Source organism: Vidua chalybeata, chromosome 10 (assembly GCF_026979565.1).
Source record: "Vidua chalybeata isolate OUT-0048 chromosome 10, bVidCha1 merged haplotype, whole genome shotgun sequence".
In the NCBI taxonomy this organism is placed as follows: Eukaryota; Metazoa; Chordata; class Aves; order Passeriformes; family Viduidae; genus Vidua; species Vidua chalybeata.
Window position 1 is genome coordinate 19536431 of NC_071539.1, and position 19410 is coordinate 19555840.

A 19410-nucleotide genomic window follows, 5' to 3' on the forward strand; every position below is an offset into this window, starting at 1 on the left:
CTTTTGAGTATCTTATTGCTTCAATGTTAGTTTGACCTCAAGTGGAGGATGCTTTTCTGTACAGCATAATGACTTCCTGCACACAAAGTAGATACATTAAAGCAAGGAGCCATTTATTTGCACACTTGATTCCAAAAGATACCATGAAATCATCTACATATTATACTGTACCAATTAAAATAGACCTTCTGTGACAAAACCCAAACCCTGAGTGAACAGAGATCTACAATGAACTTTCAACAAAACTACAGATTCTAGAGGCTTCCTCAGATGTGTCTGATCCTTAAAGCAGGAACACGCTTTACAGCTGCCTAAGCTCATAAGAAATACTATAAAGGACAGAATTATTTAGTACTTTTGCCTATTATTCATGTGGTACTTTTCAGGACATTTACTGACTTACTCCTTAGAGAATAAGCTCAGTCTTGTGCTTGCCCTTATCCTTCACATGCAGAGTGAAAACTGTCACTGTCTTTCCCTCCTGCAACACTTAAGGAATAATTACATTTTCTTCCATACAGAATTCAGAAATAAATGCTAGAAATGCCAAACTAGTAATGTCTCCACTGTGTATTCTTGGATGATTAAGAATGTATTACACTTCCTACATTCATTTGCCTACTGCAACATTGACCACGTAATTCTTTTTAAGAAATATACTTGATCAAACTACATCCCTTCCTTTCCCAAGTATCAACTCAAGTAAAAAAGCTGACAGACTCTATTACCCAGATAATAATTTATTCAAAAAAATAATTTACTAAGTTAAAAAAAAAACAACAGGGGAAAAATAAGCTGAATGTCACATCACTTTTTGTCCACTATAGCCCTCTACCACTTATTCATTTGAAACAGTTGCTCAAGCTCCATCTACTCCAGAACATATCTTCATAAAACACTTGACTGCATAACTGGGAAATAAAGATCGAAACATGCAGTAACTGGGCAACTAACTAAAGTCTAACACTGACATTAAGAAGTTGAGAGGGAATATTCCACATGGAATAAAGGCCCTGCTCTCACAAACAGAAACCTATCTTAATGTGAACCATCAAAGCCCATTTCTCAGATTGAAGTTTGGGCTCTTAAAAAAAATCAAGAACGGAAGAATCATAATTTAATATACTCACATGAAAAATATTAAAACTGTCTTCATACACACCTACCAAAGATTACTTAGATCCCACAGGATTCTTAAAGTGAGTTTTATAAATTATTATAATTTATTAGAGATTAACTACATTGGGTAAACTCACTTGCTTCCTGCGGGCCAGTTCTTCTTCTTCCCGTCGTTTCCTCTCATCTTCCTGCTGCCTCCTAAGTAGCTCTTCTTGTTGCCTCCGAAGTTCCTCCTGCCTTTTCCTCTCCTCTTCCTCTCGTTTGGCCCTCATTTCCACTTCTCTCCTCTCTTGCTCTAGCTACAATTCACATAAAACTATACTCAGATGCAGGTAACGTATTCCTACACCATTTCTTAGGGCAACTCTGCTGATATTACAGTAACAGCTTAACAGATGAAGCCTCTGGCAGATGCTCTCCCTTAATTGCAATTTTACCTATCAGCTGGCTGTCTACTGAGGTCAGATTCCTGAAACAGTCCAGAACAATTTTGGACAATTTCTGTTTGTAACAAACACCAGTTTTCCAGTCAGTCTTTCTACATCAGCTCCTCAAAATACCCTCTGACTTCAGAAGTGAGTAGTGAGTTGCTTTGCAGTCATCATAAAATAGTAATTTTCAGGAAACGTACAGAGTCATATAGGTTCAAACTGACAAAAATAATTTAATACTAGAGTACTTGTAGAATAACCCTACTAAATAGGAGTCTTATGATTCCCCAAACCAGTCTGGGTGAAAATCACAAGGATTAAGAGTACAACTACCTGGTCTCAACTCAGGGTTTGGCCTGACAGCTCATGATGATCTCAGTTTAAAACAGAGGTGGCCAGTGAAGAGGTTTTTATCACAAATGTAGAACACAACCACTATTTCAGAGGTCAGTAGTACCTCCACAGCAATGGTTTCCAAACAGCTGTCCACAAGGATTTCATAATTTGTCTTTATAACCCCTATTCTCTTTATGGTGTTTTCGATGAAAATCTAGTCAAAAATCATCCATTGAAGAGCTCAGTCTTCCACTGGCTCAAGAACCACAATTACGTTGCAGAAGAGCAATCCCAACTTCTTACAGTACAAAACAGTTTCTGACCTTTGCAGCCTTGGCCTTCTCGAGCTGCTGAAGTTGTTCTAGAGCTGGTCCCTGAGCTGCAGTATCAATGGGCAGATCCCAGACACTGCTTCCTTCCCAGACTAGACAGTGAAGAAAACAAACATTGACAAGCAAAAATAAGCACATGAACAAAACATAACTGAAAGGGGAGAATCTTGTTTATGCTGTTACTATGTTTTAGGAACTAAAACCATGTTAACACTTTTGCTTTAGTCAGTAGAGGGCCACCTTATCTTCCTGGAGATCAAGGCCTGTACATGACTGAAGGAAGGCTGGGATTCCTATGAAATTCCACAGAAGAACCAGCTATTCCAGCTCCTCCCATCAGAACAGAACATCCTTAAATAGAACAATCCCTTCAGATCTAGACTTCCATAACCACTGGAAAAGTTATTATATTCTTCACTGCTCCCAAATTAAACTTCTACTGTAAGGCAAAGTAGGCTGATCCAGTTAAACATCATGATGCAGAAATAATTTCCCTTGTGTCAAAAAGAGAGGAATCATCTCAAAGATGCTGATTTTTAACGCATGGATTTTTCCCAAGAGACCTGACCCAGGCTAAGCAGCTTACCTGTAGGCTGTGAAGCTGACTGAAGTTCCCATATTGAGCCAGTGTCCGGCACTGACACAGACCTTGTAACAGGCGGCATCATGTTCTGTTCAGATATTCTGTAATACCAACAGGAAGAGTCAACACGCCACTTCCATGGAGAGGAGCGCTCTGAACACTGAGATTCAGTAACTTGTAACATACTGCTTTCCTTCCACACCTCTATTTAAAACAAAAATATGATGTGGGCAACAGTAGCTGCTTGCAGAGCTCTTGCTGAGCTCACCCCTGCTGCTAAGTCAAGGGCTAAGCTACAGTTTTGCATTTGTTGTTTAGAGGCCAGTTTGAGGAACAAGCATCCAGTACTGCAGAACTGGCAAAGGTCCTTGGTGATCAGCACAACATATCTGTCAGACAGGTACAATTCAAACTCATTTCCATAAACACTCTCTGAAACAAAGGTTTATATAAAGAAGTACTCCATATCCTGAAACTGTTTCCTATTATTCTGAAACACATCCTCATTACTATCTTTAACACACATAATCCTAAAATATGAGAAAACTTAACTAGAACAGACAGCTGACAAAATGTAATTATTGTTACATACAAACTAGAGCACAGGGAGAACAGAATTCAGTTCAAGCCTGGGCTAGCTCACCTCATCTTCAGGGCCTGGAACTGTTGAAGGAGAATAGCAAGCTGCTGCTGCTGCTGGGATGAGAGGGCTGCCTTCTGCTGCTGAGCCAGCATCTGTGCATACTGTTGTCTTCAAAAGAGAAGCAGATAAATGGTATTTGTTCACTTACACCCAAGTTGCAGGCAGATTCATGCTCTGGGACTAATACCCACTGACATATATAATGTACATGCTAAATACTAGAGGAAACCACAGCACAGGAGCTTGACAAGAATCAAAATACAAGAATATAGCCAGTTGGCTCACATGAGCAGAACCAGACTTCTCTTCACCCTCAGCTATGCCACCTGGCTATTATTGCCCCATGTTTGTCTCATAAGCTGTGCAACACTACTTCCTTTTTTGTCTAAATTCCATCATTTTAGCTCAAATTAATCTGGCTTTGATCACTGCCCATTTGCATTCAGTCTCTTCCCCAGTATGTCAAGGCATTGCCTAGCACAGGAGCAGGCTCTTGCCTCATTCAATCATGAGCCGACAATCAGTATTGAAAAACTATAGTCATGACACGTGCTTTCAGGATCCGCTTAAAAAAGAAGCCTGACTGCTTTCTTTCCTTCAAACTGCTGCAAAAACAGCTGTCAGGAGCTGGCCATAACTGCACACCTGAATTTCAAATTGCTTTGCCCAGCAGGACCTTCCACTGATCTTCAAACAGCTGAGCAAGCAGACCAAAGGTAAGTTCCACCTTCTCCATCTCCAGATCCAAAGATGTGTAGCCTTCTCCTGACATCAAAACATCTGAAGGTCATTACTACGACACCTGGGATTCAGACCAACCATAACAGCTACCTATAAAGCAAGTCTCACTAAACTAGCTATGTGTGACACTGGAAAGGACTCTGAAAAGCGAGCCTGGGGCAGATACACTGCCCTAATCCTGTACACTATCAACATCTCCAGTGTTTGTGGAAGCAGCTATTGCTGTTGTGAAGCACTCCCAGCCCCATTGCCCAAGGAAACAACAACAAGCAGCTGAACTTAGACGATTAAAAATGCAGACCAGAACACAGCCACTGGAAGATCTCTGGGACAAGAAGTCTTACTGTATTAAAAGATGCTGATACTGCAGGTGCTGCATTTGGATTAGAGCCAACTCCTGTTGTCTAGTCAGTCGCTCTTGGTCCAGCTCGCCCTATGTTAAGGGAAAAAACATTCTTTTTCAATAATATATATACTAAGAGTAGTAGATTGCAAATGAAAGCAATGTAGAAGTTGTATTTTGACCAGAAAAAAAACGAAAATAGAAAAATACCTAGACCGAGATCAAGATTTACAAAGCCTGTGAAATACACAACATCTTTACATATCAGAGTACCCAGCCTCCCAGCCATACCAAGCATTTTTAAATTACATGTCTTTTCTACTCTTGCAAAAGTAATCTAACACCAAGTTCAACTTTGACGCTTGGAACACCTGCAATTCCAAGACAGAGTAGATGACACCTAAATTAATTAAATTCCCACTTGTTAGAGGACTATTTCAATACTGTAACTGTCACATAATTACCAGATGTGGAAGCGGTGCTGGGCCTGGAGTGAAGGGAACCCTGCCCCACATTTTCATGATGTCTCCAAGTGGCTGGAAAGTCTCATCACAGGCTCTCTTCACCAACAGTGACATTGTGAAGTATCCAGCCTGGAACCACTCTGCCATCTCCTGATTACTGAACGGACCTGAAATCACATCAACCAGCACACGTTGTGGGGAAGGGGAAGCAAGGCCAGGTTCAGCATGTTGGAAACAAGGAGCTGCCTATGGTCACACAGTGCCCAGCACCAGGCATTCCTGTCTGCCTCACCCACTCGTGGGGACACTGCTCATCCAAGGTTGGAGTGTCCATGCACATCTGCACAGGGGCTACAGCACTGCCCTACAGCCTCAGGAAAAATCCATGATGGCTTTCATCTTGCCTTGAAGGGAGACAGGTCAGCTCTGGGTGCAAGCCAAGCAGCCACCATGGTGTGGGGCTTGGGCCAGTCAATCCCCCTGCTGTCCTCCAGCAGCACTTGCTGCTTCAGTCTCACAGCGGCCGCAGCTTCTACCCTGGAGCTCAGCAGTACCTGCTGGCTGACACTGCTCAAACCACAACTGCTGCTTTCTCAACTGCACTGCACAGATAATTAAACAATCTTAGCCTGCTTCAACTCTTGCCTTCAAACCAGAGGAACCCTCATGTTTTACACAAGTTTTGCTTCTGGAACTTAGCGGATAAACAGATTCACCTCTAATGAACAACTAAATTTTTTAAGATAATGAGGATCCAGTTTCTTTCCTTTGTAAAAATCTACACTTTTCCTTCTCTTCCTCTTTTTTCCAAGAAAGGTTTCAGTCATTCCTTTCAAAGGAGGGTTCCTATACTAATTTTACATATTCAAATACACAGAAAATCAGTATAAAAATATTATTTAACCAAGTAAGAACCACATAAATAAGTTTTGCAAAACATCTTCTGAAAAGTAGGAACATTCAGTAATGCTTGCCTTCTCTGTAAGGAGTATCTCTTTCTTGATGTCACATTGAAGTACTTAATCCAGCAACAGAAATATTTAGATTGTCACCCACCAATAAACACTGAGCAGTGACTGACATACAATGAGCAAACAAAAGAACTTCATGGTCAACATTCTTTAAACTTAAACAGATGAAAAAAAAAACCCTAAAGACATGCAATACCTGCAGATAAGAGATTGACACAGATCCCACAAACACCACCCCCACCAATCCTATCTGTAGTTCACAGCTGCGAAGTCATTCACACTACAGAGTGTGAAGTACAGCAAGGAAAGAATTCACTAATTCACTGTTTAACTGCACTTTTGGGAAGCAGACAAGCAGCTGCTAAACCGAGCCCTGGGACCTCCAAAGGAAATGTACCTTCTGAAAGCAAAGATGCAAGCATCTTTATTTTATTTACAAAAAAAATTCTTAAGCAAAAATTGAAAGCAGGGAGTAGTTCCTATCTATTATATGAACTAACAAAGCAGTGGCAGCAAGTGTAATTTAAATTGAGATTCTGCACAAGCACTGGCTGGTGGAAACTTGATTCTTCTTTGCCCTCGATTCTAAACAAACCACCCTCCCTGACTATTCCACGTCCTCAGGCTGAGTCTAGAAAACCATTTTCAAGGTTTCTTGTGGATTCTTTACAACAACTACTTGAGTGGTCACATTCCTTGTTTGTTTCTGCTGTTATCTGGAAATCTGAGTAACTAATGGTATGTGAAACAGGTTTTAGTCTAACCTAATTTACAGGAACATGAACTGATGGCAAACCTCAGCCACGATAAAGCACAGTTCTGGACGTTTGGCCTGCTGAGCTCATGGGGGCAGTGATGGGTTGAAGACATTTTCAAAACCTAGTTCTAGAATGGTAAATTCCCTGTGCTGCTTTTGTAAAAAGAAGCACCAGCATTTTTTGGTGGTAATTCTGTGAAGAGCTCTTTAACAATTCTGTGAAACAAAAGAGAAGTGTAAATGGCACAGACCTACCCTGAATTTCTCCTTGTGGATCTTTGTAGTACCACTTCTGCATGGCTTCATGAAACAGGGGCATAGAGGAACCCTTTGCTCTGTGCTCTTGGATTTTTGCTGCTAGTCTTTCATCATCAAGGGCACTGTCCTGCAGATATGCCACCATTTTTTCTGCTTGCTGGAAGAGACATCAAAACCAGCAAGAAATAAAGAGTTAGATGGGGGCTTATAGATTTGGAAATGACTGTACCAAACACAACCACCTTGTGCTACCCAGTGCTCCAGAGTGTACCAGCAATGACAGGCAGCCCCAGGACAGGAGTGACTGCTACACAAACCTGGAGCTCTGTCTACCACACTTGTCAGGCAGAATCCTGAACAAGCACAGTTCACCTGCTTAGAAAAAGCTTTAGAGCAACTTGCCAAGGAGGTCCCATGCAGTACCACAGTGAAAAATAAAACAGGCATGGAAGCATGAGCACAAAGAAGGCTCTACGTCTCAGCAGTCACTACAGTTTCATCAAGACAGTGTTGTGATTCACTTACAGGATTTTTGGTTGGGTTTTCGTTTGCTTGATGGTTTGTTTGTTTGGGGGTTTTAACAGACATACATAATTTATCAAGGCAAATCATAATGCTACTTGACAGTGGTCATAAGCACTATGGTCTCTAGCTCTTCAACTCGGGGTATAGCACAGAAAAATACAACAGCTTGAATTATTTGAAAAAAAAAAAAAAAAGAGGGAAGCAGCTTTCAGTATAAATTGTGGAGTGTAAAGTTTTAGCTGCATTTCTGATTTTATGAGCTTCAAATATTTCCTGCATTCCACATTCCTCCAGTCTCACTATTGTCAACAACAAAGGAATTAGAGAAATTTTACCTGCTCTAGGTGTTTGAGGCCCTCTTCATCATCTGGATCAGTGGGAATGTTGCCCATGCCTGGAGCAGCTGTGACAGGTGTTTGAACTGGCCGCAGAGCAGGATTTGAATTGGAAACAGGAGGAGAAAGATGAGCAGAAGCAGCTGTGTCTGCAGAAATCTGTGGCAAAGGTTGAGCAAGAGAAGCCAAATCTAAAGAAAAATGTTTAAGTTAGTTCATTATCTTTAACATAAATGACAATTACTTTTAAGAACTTAATGCACAGAATATTCAACAGCTCAAATTTAGCACCAAAGCAAAAGTATTTTCAGATCTTCATGAATGTACTGCTTACAGCACAGGTACCCAGCCTAACTTCAAGGAACAAACAGTTTAATTCTATGAGTGCAGAACTTGGAACATTTGAGCATATCCCATTTCCTGGCTACACACATTTGTCGAGGCTATTCTGCTGTACCACAGTAAGGCACATCCACAACTAGCTCATGTTTCTCTGGACCACAGTTCAGTGTGAAGTACCAGTGCACTGCAAGCATTTGAAATGGCATAGCCAACAAATCCTGTATTTATAGATGAGTTGGTGAATTCTGGCTTTCCATCACAAGTCCTTGCCTCTTTTAAGGGGCTAGGATTATTCACAGTGAGTAATGGAAACTTACTAAATTTATCTGTCAGGTTTATTACCTTCCCCTCTGTTGGACATTTTGGCTGACAGTGTATTCTCCACTTGATTCTCTTTATCTTCTGTTTTTTCTGTTCTTTCTGGCACAGAATCTTCCTTCCTCTCAAAAAGGTTTGTCTGCAGCGGGTCTGAAGGCTGGGATTTTGGTGGGGTGTCTGACCTGGCAGCGGGAGATGATGCCTGAGCTGCTTCTTCCACTGCTTCTGTAACAAGGCACAGTTCTAAGTAACTGAGTTAACAGAAATTCTACACTAACAGTTACAGAAGTCATCCCCCTTACCTGCCACTATTCTTTCTGTTTTCTCTCCCTCCTTCTTGGTCTTTTCATGATCTTTGGCTTCTTCATTGTGGCTCCCTTCAGAATCAGACCTTTCCTCCCCTTCCTCCACAGGCCGGAAGTCCATCTCCTGTTCCTCTGGTATTGGCTCCTTCTGCACTTTCTGCAAAGTCAATGCCATCATCCATAACCCACTTGACATCACAGGACATTTGCACCAAGTGACCCAAGGGCCCAAAGCAGCTTTTCACCTTTAAAGAGTGAAACGCTCCAGAGGAGTCAAACGTGCCCATTTCTTCCTCTGCATCCTCCAAGCACCACTCAGGGAGACTGTCCCTGTCGTCGTCCATGCTGCCGCTGCCGCAGCGCACGCGGCGATAGCCCCGCTCGTCGTCTCGGTCCCGGAAATCAAACTCGAATCTCCGCCGTCGCTCCATGTGCTCCCGCCAGCCTGCGGAATGAGGGCCGTCTAAGGCAGGGAAAGGAGCTTTACCACACAGTCCTGGGGCAGTGCTCACACAACGGGGGGGGGAAGGACACTGACAGCAATTCAGAAAGCTGCTACACGGTACAGCCCACCTATGAACAGGCAACTTCAAGGCAAAGAAAAGGAGCATCTTGTCAATAAGCAGGAGACTTTCAAATATTGTCCACTGTATATCCTCACATTATTAACTGTGGAATAAGCATTAAAAACCATGTAAGGCTAAAAAAGCTTGTCTACAAAATCTAAAACAGGCACCAAAATAAGACAAGCAACACTAGTTGCCAATTGAATTTACCAGCCATCATTGATTTCAGTCTTTTGTGGCACCTTTACATGTGTAAGATTTTGTGTTTTCCTTCAGGGGCTCTGCAGCAGTTGCATCCTGAACAAAACACCCATGCTTTTGCCTCTTGCCCTCAGGTATGCTTTTGCACACATACATGAAAAATGGAGTGACAACTGTTCAAATACCTTTGAAAGGACTGGTCAAGTCTCTTGAATGGGTTTTTTAAGCCATGGAATACCAAAACTTGGAAAGATAAGAAATGGAAGAACATTCCCAATTCATGTATAAACTTCATATTCAGAAGACACCTTCATTCAGCCAAGCTTCAAATCCTCTGAGTGCAATAATGTTATTTAAGCTGTAAAGAGCTGGCTGCTAAGGAAAACAAATTGGGAGTGAAAGGACTGTTCACAGCTTTCCATGAAATACAAGCCATCTTTATCACAAAGGGGAAAGAAAAATGAAGGCACCTTAGAGATTTTCATGATGGCTGTTCTTAACTGGATAAAAAAAAAAGTTAATTTTTTTTGCTCCACCAATCTGTGCACCAGAATTAGTGCAGCCTCACAGTATCAAATGTCTACCAAAAAAAAAAAAAAAAAATCACAGTAAAGGGGAGAAACATGGTCCTGTTTAATGACTGATGAATGTTTCCACACTGACCTTAATACCCTAACAATTAATATTAGCCATGCAAAAAATCCACTTTTGTCTCACATATACAGGAAATGTAAAACAAACTCCTTCCAGAAACATTCTGAACTTCAATCTTTAAATTTACCGAGGAAACAAATGCCTTCACTATTCCCTATGTGCTTATTTGCGAATAATTCCACTGGATAACTTAACCTATACTTCTAGTTATGCTTCGCAAAGAAAGTAACATTAAACCATCAAATTAGTGTTCTGAGGAAATCTTTTTAATGCTATTAAGGAAAGAGATTTAAGTGTGAGAGGTTGTTGACAACCAGACAGCATTTCTGATTTGAGTCCCTGGACAGACAGCTCCTCATTACAAGCAGCCATGTCCATGTCAGGGTTTCCAGCAGGGGAGAGTAGCCTGCATTGAAGGGAGCCTCTATTTTTCTACAGTTCACATGTCAATATCAGGAGTGCAGCTCTTCATAGTGAGACACGGAAATGTGGTTTCTAAAGGTGAATTCTAAGTACTTTGTTAAGCCCGGGTATCTTCAAAGTTCATATGAAGAACCATTTAGTCTGCTTGCAGAGATTTAGTCAAACCATCTTTTACAGCCCCCACATTTTCAGAGCTAGGTGGAGAGGCAAAAAGACATAGGTAGCAGACTCATGCCCTTGTTTCTTAGTAACAAAATGTGTTTGTAAAAGCCCAGTTAGAATATAGGCCATTATTCAGGTCTGAAATATCAGGCTGTCAACCTTTTAAAGCAAGCCAAGAGGAGAGATAAACCTGAATTCTTACCTTAAGTTTTTTAACCAGCAGTTAAGACACAAGCACAGCTTTAAGTTCAGCTCCATACTATCTCTAGGCAGTAGTTATATGTTCAAAATTTCAAGTGTAGAGACAATTTTAAGCTTAATTTATCCCTTGCAATTTATGGTGACATTGTAGGTAAAAGATAGGACTACTGGCTGCTTCAGGAAATCCAAGAACACATCAGCCTTATTAATATCTATTTCTCTCTTTAAACTTTTATTCTCTAACTCGGCAGTAAAATTTTCCATATATACTAGAACAACACTAAATGCTAAACTGAACACTTCACAAAGGAATAGTACACTTTTCTGGCATTATATAGAGACCTAGTTCTTCTTTTGCTCAATTTCAGAGCAAGATTCCCCAATGTACTTTAGTTGCTTCATGATATTTAAGAAATGCAAAGGAACAATGCCCAAAAATTCAACTCTAGTTGAATCACAGCACCTGAAAGTGTAGTGAATCAAGATGAATTTGAAAAACCTTTCAAACAAAGCAGTAACTAAAAAATCTTTATATGAGAGTACAGCCTAAGGCCTCTCTTAAATGCTTCTCAGGAAAAAGATCAATTTGAAAAGCTATTTAAGCAAAGACACAAAATAATATCAGAAATTCTAGTCAAGAAAAACTTATTCCTATTCTTTAAGGCTGACTTGGTAACCAAAACCATAAGCATCTATAGATCAATCACTATTTTTGAGACCAAAACAGGTCTGTATATGTTTCTGACAAAACAGACCTGGCCTTGTAAATTTAAAGGACAATCACTGTATGAATGCAAGAATTGGAGTAACAGAAAGAGGGGGTTTTTAGACATTTAAAATTTTAAAACATGGTTAAAAATTAAAAGGGGGAAAAAAAATTCTTCGAAGCAGCCAGTGATTCTAGATCTGTGATCACACTCTTCCAGCAGTTATTAAAGCCAGTGTAAAGATCCTAGCAGGGAATACACAGAGACAAGCCACAGGAAGGACCAACTAAACAAATTACAACAGTCCTCTGAAGATACTTCTCTATTTTTAGCAGGACATATGACTATGCTATTACCTAACACAAAGTACAAAGTAGTACTTTAAACCACGCCAATTTGAGTTAAACTCACTGTTTAAAGCAAAAATGTGATTTAAACCATTTTGATAGTTCTGTGGCCACTACTAAGAGGAGAATTCAAATACAGCTCTGATGAAAGCTGGAGCTAGGACAATACAGCTGTCAGCTCAGGCTATCTCAAAATTAGCAACATTTTTGCAAATTCACGTAAGTCTTTGAACAGGCTATCAATGATAGCTGCTAAAACTAACTTACAAGGGAAGTTCAGTTCGTTTCTACTACACTGAAAATTCAAATAAGTAGTATTATTTTCCATGACAGAAGTGAGATGAATTTTCAAAACCTTTCTCAGGACATCCAAAAAGTTCAAGACCTGAATGAACTTCTGGAGTTTGAGGTCTACACTTCCTTTTAAGCTAAAGCATGCAGGCTGGTACTCACAGAACACTCCACTCCTGAGTATCACGCTGCATCATAAGGAAGCTGGCCTGATGTTGCCTCAACTAGATAACAAAGCAGCAGTGTCTGATCAACAACTGTGACCAAACACTGGGGAAAAGAAAATTATATTCTTCAAAATTTGCCTCTTAGCCTTGCTCTAAATAGAAAACATCTGATGACAAATCAACCCCTGGGCTCATTGCTAAATTTTAGTACAAGAGAACAGCTGTTTGAGAGCAGAGTTATAAACAGCTGTGAAGAAGGCTCGGAATAGAGGTCATGGTTGCTCCCAACAATAACTGTACAGAAAGTCTTGGGATGTTGAAAAGGGCAACAGAGCCATTGTAAGAGTGACTGGCACTTTTTTTTTATTGAAGAGAAGTTGTCCATCTCAGCTCCAAAAATGTCCTGTGCTTCCTTTGCTTTCCTATTAAGTTTAGCATGGAGCAAAGGACACTCAAGCGGGGAGACCTTATCACCCTCTAGAACTACCAGAAAGAAGGTTTAGATGGGCATTAGGAGCAATTTCTTCACTGAAAGGGCTGTCAAGCATTAGCACAGATGCCCAGGGAGGTGGTGGAGGCCCCATCCCTGGAGAGATTTAAAAGCCATGTAGATGTGGCACTTAAGGACATGGTTTAGTGGTGGACTTGGCAGTGCTGGGCCAACTGTTGGGCTCAAACACCTTGAAGGTCTTTTCCAAACTTAACAATTTTATTATTCTATGAAGATGTAATAGTAGAAGGGCCTAATCCTCTCCTGGTATTCCAGAAGCCTTCTGCAGCCAAAAGATAGCCAAACCCAGGATCCCACACCAGGTATGACTGAATCTTTCTCCAAAAAGAAGGGAAAAAACTATAATATGTTTTAGTTCTACTACTGAAATACCAAGATCTGCTTTGTATTTCTCCTGCAATTTTAGCAATGCTGGAAAGCAAGTGAACAGACTTGCCTTGTCAGGCCTGGGAATGGGAGAGCGAAACCAAACAGGTGCCTGAAATTTATTGAGACAAGATATCCTGTAACTAACTACAAAATGTGTAGAGCAACATATTTTGAGATTTTCCAAGGATGCTTCTTAGCATAGCAAATACATCTGCAAAACTAGAAAGAGGTCAATGACCAGAGTGGTTTAGTGTCAGTGTCACTCTGTAGCATTAGGTATGCTGTCTAATATGGGTGATTTCAGCCCCCTCATTGTCACAGCCACAAAGAAACAGTACTATTAAAAACACCCCTTATTTTACCAGGTACATACACACCTGGAGCACAACACAGACAAGTGCACACCTGGAAAGTATTGTTCCCTTAAATATATTAGGGTACTGAAGATGCTAAAAGGAAAACAAAAGGCACAATTTTATGCTAATCATCTTGTGACCAGGAGCCACATGTGACCAGAACAGTATTTAATCGCCAAAATTATATGAATTGATTTTTCCCTGAACGTGGCACCTCCCTCTCCTCATGGCCTTTTCCCTCTCTCTGTAACCACAGCTGCATGTCTGCCCAGCTCTGCTCTCACCTGGACTGTGAGGACGCCACCTCTCCCCATCCCTCCGTGACCCAGCCAGTCGCCAGCCTCCATCCTCATCTTCCCCATTCTGCTCCTCCCTGAAGATGCGCCAGTTCTCGCTCTCAGAGCGTATAAATTCGTGTTTCCTCCCCGCGGTCACTGTCCCACCTTCCTCAAAGTTTGGTCTCACTGCAAAGAAAACACAGGCCAGTGAACATGTGCCCTGTCTTTAGAAACACAGAAATACAAAAGGGTTGAAATCTTGCTCTCTTGAAGGCAAAAAATGCACCAGAAGTGATTATAGGAACCTAGGAGAGAACAGAAACTCAAGAAGGAAACACATGAGAGATTTAACAAATCCAGGTCCCTATGTACTTTGGCAAAAGTACATATGTCCCTATGTACTTTGGCAAAAGACAAAAAAAAAATCTAGAAGGAAGCAAAGCATATAAGCAATTAGAACATGGATAGGAGAGGCAAAGGAGGAAAAGGTAGTTTAAGAGATGTAGGGAAATGTAACAGAAAGAAGTCAAAAGTGTGCAGAGAAAAAGAATAAACTGCTTTATCATTAAGTGTCTCATGCTAAATGGGAGCACAGTGTAAACATTATATAAACCAAACATACTTCCTAATTCTGTAATAAAAAGAAGGTGAAATCTATTTATTTAATCCAGCATACAGCAGTCTAACTATTAGGAAACACTGAAAATTTAAAGTAGCATTGAGGAATAAATAAGAAAAAAACTTAGCAATGTTAACATTATGCTGTGAATCCATCTTCTGCAGAGCCAAGGTCAGTGTATGAAGGGCTAGAAGCAACTATGCCTGAGCTGAAGGATAAGTCTACTAGAAGTTTAGGAGACAGGATAGCCTTTTAGTTCCCAATGTACATTATGTTATATTTAAAACAAAACATAAAATCCTGAAGTACTTATGAAGAGCAACCTTGCCAGAAAAGGATGATACAAATATTTTTATGAAAAGACTCCACATTATACACCAAGATTTCCAAGTCGTACACCAATATGGCAAGGTTTAACACAGATGCTGCTTTCACTGCTGACTTGCCCTGACAAGACAGCCCATCACTGAAATAAGTTTATTCAGCTGTGTAGCACCAGAATTGTCACAGGAACCACAGTGATGTCATTTCTTTACTGGTACCATAACCCAGTGTTAACCTGAAATTATGGTGCTGTCTATAAAAAGAAAAGTTTTCAAGTACTAAAGAAAGGTATACTGAATCTTCCATCTTAGAAAGTCCTAAAAACCAAAAATTTAAGATGTTATTTGGTGAAGTCTGTTTGGCATGCCTGCTTTCTTAGACAGGAAAAACAAAATGAAGTATGATCATGTACTAAGACTCCTGAGGTAGAAAGAGACATTTTTAAGTATTTAGTTTAGGATGCATAGGAGAATGCTTTCTCAGCATCAGGCAATTTTTTCAGTCCATGAAAAAGATGAGGAAACAAAGAAGATCTGAAATTCTGTGGCATATCAGATCTCTGTTCAAAACATGAAAATTCTTCCTGCTACAGATACTGCACTCTGGAGACAGGAAGCACACACTGGCTCTTCTATTTTGTGTGCACCTTGGAAAAAAACTGACATCCCTTCTCCACCATCTCAAAACACTGGAGGGAAAAAACCTTTATCTTTCTCCAGATCTAAATTTTTTTAATACTTTTCCCTTATGCTGTTCCCATATGAAGAGCTAAAGCACACTGGCTAATTTGAAGTCCAGCACCAGTACCTAATTTAAAGTCAAGCACCAGTACCAACAGGCAATGTCAGCTATGAAGCCAAGTATAACCCAGTTACACCTTTACTTCGCTAAAGGGGACATCTGGCTGAAGATCACTTCTGTATTTGCTGGGTTTTGAGAAACATAAAAATCTTCAGACAATGTATTCTGGGGAGTCTCTGGTAATACTCCAAATAAAACAAAATTGCTGGAGGCAACTCAACTCCCTTCATTTGGTACCTGTGATGCTGGCAACTTTTTATCTGGATTGGATAAATCTTTGCAGATGAAGGTCAGCCGCATTCTATATTTCCTGTGCTTCATGGAAAAGACAGGAAAGGAACAAGCTAGACAGAAAAACCTAAGTCTGGGAATTTTTTTTAATAGTTTTGGTATCTAAAAAATATAATGCAGACTACAGTAACAAAAGGTGCAGGGAAACCTCTCACCATTGCTCCTTGGATGGGCTTCCCATAGTAGAAAGGCAAAAGGCAAAGCTACAGAGCTGAGTCAGCTGGAAGTAAAACACACAGAGGTGCACAGGAGAGAGCTGCAACCCAACAGACCAGGGAGCCTAAGTCCCAGACAACAAGAAAAGTGCCTCATTCTTTATGAATTTATTTTTAACATGCTACAGAGAGGAAGAGAAATCAATTTTTTTTCATTTTGCATCACATTAGGTTTTTTCTTACTAAAACAGTTACCAAAAGAAAAAAGTTATTCGAATCACTATTTTGAGACATGAGAAGTAATATTTTTACCATTTATCTATTATTTTCATGAAGACTCACAGCTATTACTTGACACTTATTCAGTAACATTAATTTGAGCTATTTTAGACTCTACCAATAAAGCAAAAAAAGGGGATGTTATTCACTTCCACTGTAAGTTCAGCTGATTCTGAAGACTGCTCTTTAACACAGATAAGCTCTCAGCTCACAGGTCCTGTTCCACTCTTCCAAAAACATTTAGGAGGAAAGGTCACTTAAAGAATATTGTGCAGTCTGCTTTGCCACTGTATATCCAGGTTTTAGCCCCACTGCACATCTACTCATGCTATAGGCAAATCAAGGCAACTCAGGTTCTGTTAGTCCTTAGGACAGCAGATTTTGTTCCCAAGAACTGAACTATCAAAGTCAGGTTTTGTATGCTGAACTTGCAGAAAATGGGGTTTGAAACATATCTCTGTAGAGGTTACAGAACATCAAATGCTGTTTGCCAAGACCAGACTCAAGTGAGATCCTGCCCCTCTTCTGATTTTAAATTCTGTAGCATTACAGATGTAGAAATGAAAAAAAATCAAATATAAGGGGTCAGTATTATATCTGAGCATGGGATCACCTGTGGTTCCAAAACCTTTCCAAACACAGCAGCACTCCAGTGTCACATCAAAGACTGTTCTGATGCCACATTCAGTGGAATTAAGAGGAAAAAATGTAGTGTCTCATGACATACTTCAGTTTTCTTGTTTACTTCAGTTTTCTAGGACATCACAGCAAGCATCAAAGAACAAAGTATGTGTCCAAACAGGTCTGGCATTAGATGATCCTGAAGATTACACAGACCAGACAAGAAACTGGTTCTTTACAAACACAAACCAGTCACAGGTTAAGGACCAGAAAAATCAAGTTACCCAAGTGACAGAAAGACTCTGACAAACTGAATACAGGAATATTCCTACAGATTACATCTAAATTCATAACTTATAAAGTGCCAGTATATTCTTTGCAAACTGTTTCTAGATTTGAGAACAATCATTTCAGCTGAAATGACTTAGATCACAGACTCAGGACTTGGCAATGTTTTAAGGATGAAAGAAACTAAAATGCAATCTATGGTTTTGCCTTGGACTAATTGACTGGACTTCCTGAAGAGAAGGAGCAGTAAAAGGGCACCTCTGTTCAGGCCTGTCACAAAGCCAGCTATGGTGTTTACAGAAAACTTCAGACAGAGCCGAGTGGTATCCAGCCAGAAAAGCCTACAGCTGTGCAACACTGATTTGAAGGGATACTGACTGTGGAGAACAAGACTGGATTCAGGGATGTGGCCCCATGGCAACACATTTATGAAGAGGACTTACTAACAGAATGGCAAATAACTTCTGTTCTCCAGGCTGTCAGCCCACGTTTCCTATGCCATCCTCACTGTCTGGAAAGAATAAACAGGAAAGTGATGACTGACAGCACTGTTGTTTCCTCTACAGAGGGGCAAGAACCAGGAGAGTCTATTAAGTACTTTGACTTGCTCTCTTCTCTCTGCTGCCTGCTATATAATTCCTCAAGAGGAAGATAAAAATAAAAACCTTTGCAGTCAGTGTTTTTAAAGGAACTGAAATAACTTTGCCTAAATGTGTAATTGCTTAGTTTATTTTACAGAAGAATAAAATAAATGAATAAATGTCCTTAAGATGATGCTTCTAAAGAAAGACTACCTTCTCAATTGAACACTATGGACAAGCTAGGAACACCACAGGAATACAAATACCATGAAGTGACTCCCAATGACAGATCAGAAGTTCTAAATCCCATTTCTAGCTTGAAATTTTCAATCTCTCTGCATAAAATCTCAATCTCAACAGCAGGGCTCAAAAACATACAATGAAATATAACCCCGTATTTTTTCACTAAATTATTAGTGAAATTCACTAAATAATTAGACCACTGTCTTCTATCACCAGTGTGAGCCAATAGATTCAGAGGAATTAACAAGAGTTCAATTCCATAATACACCTGAAATACACACACTGTACCTAGTTTCACCTGCTATACAACTGTGTAAATATTTCCAATTCATTCAGTTGAATTAGATTAGAAAACCAGTGACCACACAGTAAATACTTTCTACAACTCAAAAGATGGTTTCTAAGAAAATACCGTTTGAAACCAAAATCCTACTTGTAACTAAGTGAGGCTGTCTGCAGTGGAGGGAAGGGTGAAGGGCAAGTCACACTGTCCTACAAGCCTTGTCACACTGGTGGGAGTCCCCTGGCACTACATTATTTGCCCTGGTTTTCAAAGTTACACTATGCCTATCAACTTTCAGTGCTGTGCCTGAACATGTATTAAAATGTTCCATACTAATGAAGCAAAAAATTAATGTTTTGCAATTTAGGGTTGGGGGAAGGTTAAAGAAGAAAAAAATAGGGAGGATTTTGTTTCCTAAGCAGGAAAGTCTACATTAATGATTTTCCCAGCAGGCCTTCAGTAGTTTTTCTGCAAACAACCACAGCCTTTGTTTCTCAGATCCTCTTACATCTGACGTTCAGTCAAAGCTCTCACATCAGCAGCTCACCAAGGGATAAAAAAAAAAAAAAAAAGTGAACCAGTACTGTGTTCAGAACTGTCCTTAGTTGGTCCAGCAGGGAAACACACTGACCACTCTGCACAGCTGCTCACTCAGACATACCCTCAGCAACTCCTCTCATTTCATGAGTGAAAGAGCAAACAGCTTAAGCGAAAATGGTTTCATCTGCCGCGTGGAATCAGCAAGCCACCTAATCTGCCTTGTTTCATTCCTAGGCTTTAGCAAAATCCCATGATTAATTCCATGTTTTCACAAAGGAGCAATGTGGAGATGGAAATGGCCAGGTCTACGTCTTCTGAGCAGCATTAGGCTGCAATTCAGCAACACCCT

At 40.3% G+C, this 19410-nt stretch overlaps 1 protein-coding gene across 14 annotated transcripts in view; it reads right to left on the reverse strand.

Moving 5' to 3' along the window:
* Nucleotides 1-19410, reverse strand: part of GIGYF2 (GRB10 interacting GYF protein 2) — a 74006-nt gene that overhangs the window by 11080 nt on the left and 43516 nt on the right. For 10 of the 14 annotated variants that reach the window (XM_053952271.1, XM_053952269.1, XM_053952270.1 and 7 more), the window contains 12 exons: nt 14043-14222; nt 9049-9266; nt 8801-8960; nt 8523-8723; nt 7839-8029; nt 6976-7135; nt 4993-5159; nt 4530-4618; nt 3445-3552; nt 2805-2902; nt 2210-2310; nt 1257-1418 (listed from right to left, as the gene is read on the reverse strand). In XM_053952271.1, the coding sequence (XP_053808246.1) occupies nt 1257-1418; nt 2210-2310; nt 2805-2902; nt 3445-3552; nt 4530-4618; nt 4993-5159; nt 6976-7135; nt 7839-8029; nt 8523-8723; nt 8801-8960; nt 9049-9266; nt 14043-14222 (1835 nt within the window). The remainder of the gene's footprint in view (nt 1-1256; nt 1419-2209; nt 2311-2804; nt 2903-3444; nt 3553-4529; nt 4619-4992; nt 5160-6975; nt 7136-7838; nt 8030-8522; nt 8724-8800; nt 8961-9048; nt 9267-14042; nt 14223-19410) is intronic. The other 4 variants (XM_053952276.1, XM_053952278.1, XM_053952275.1 and 1 more) reach the window with 3 other exon arrangements.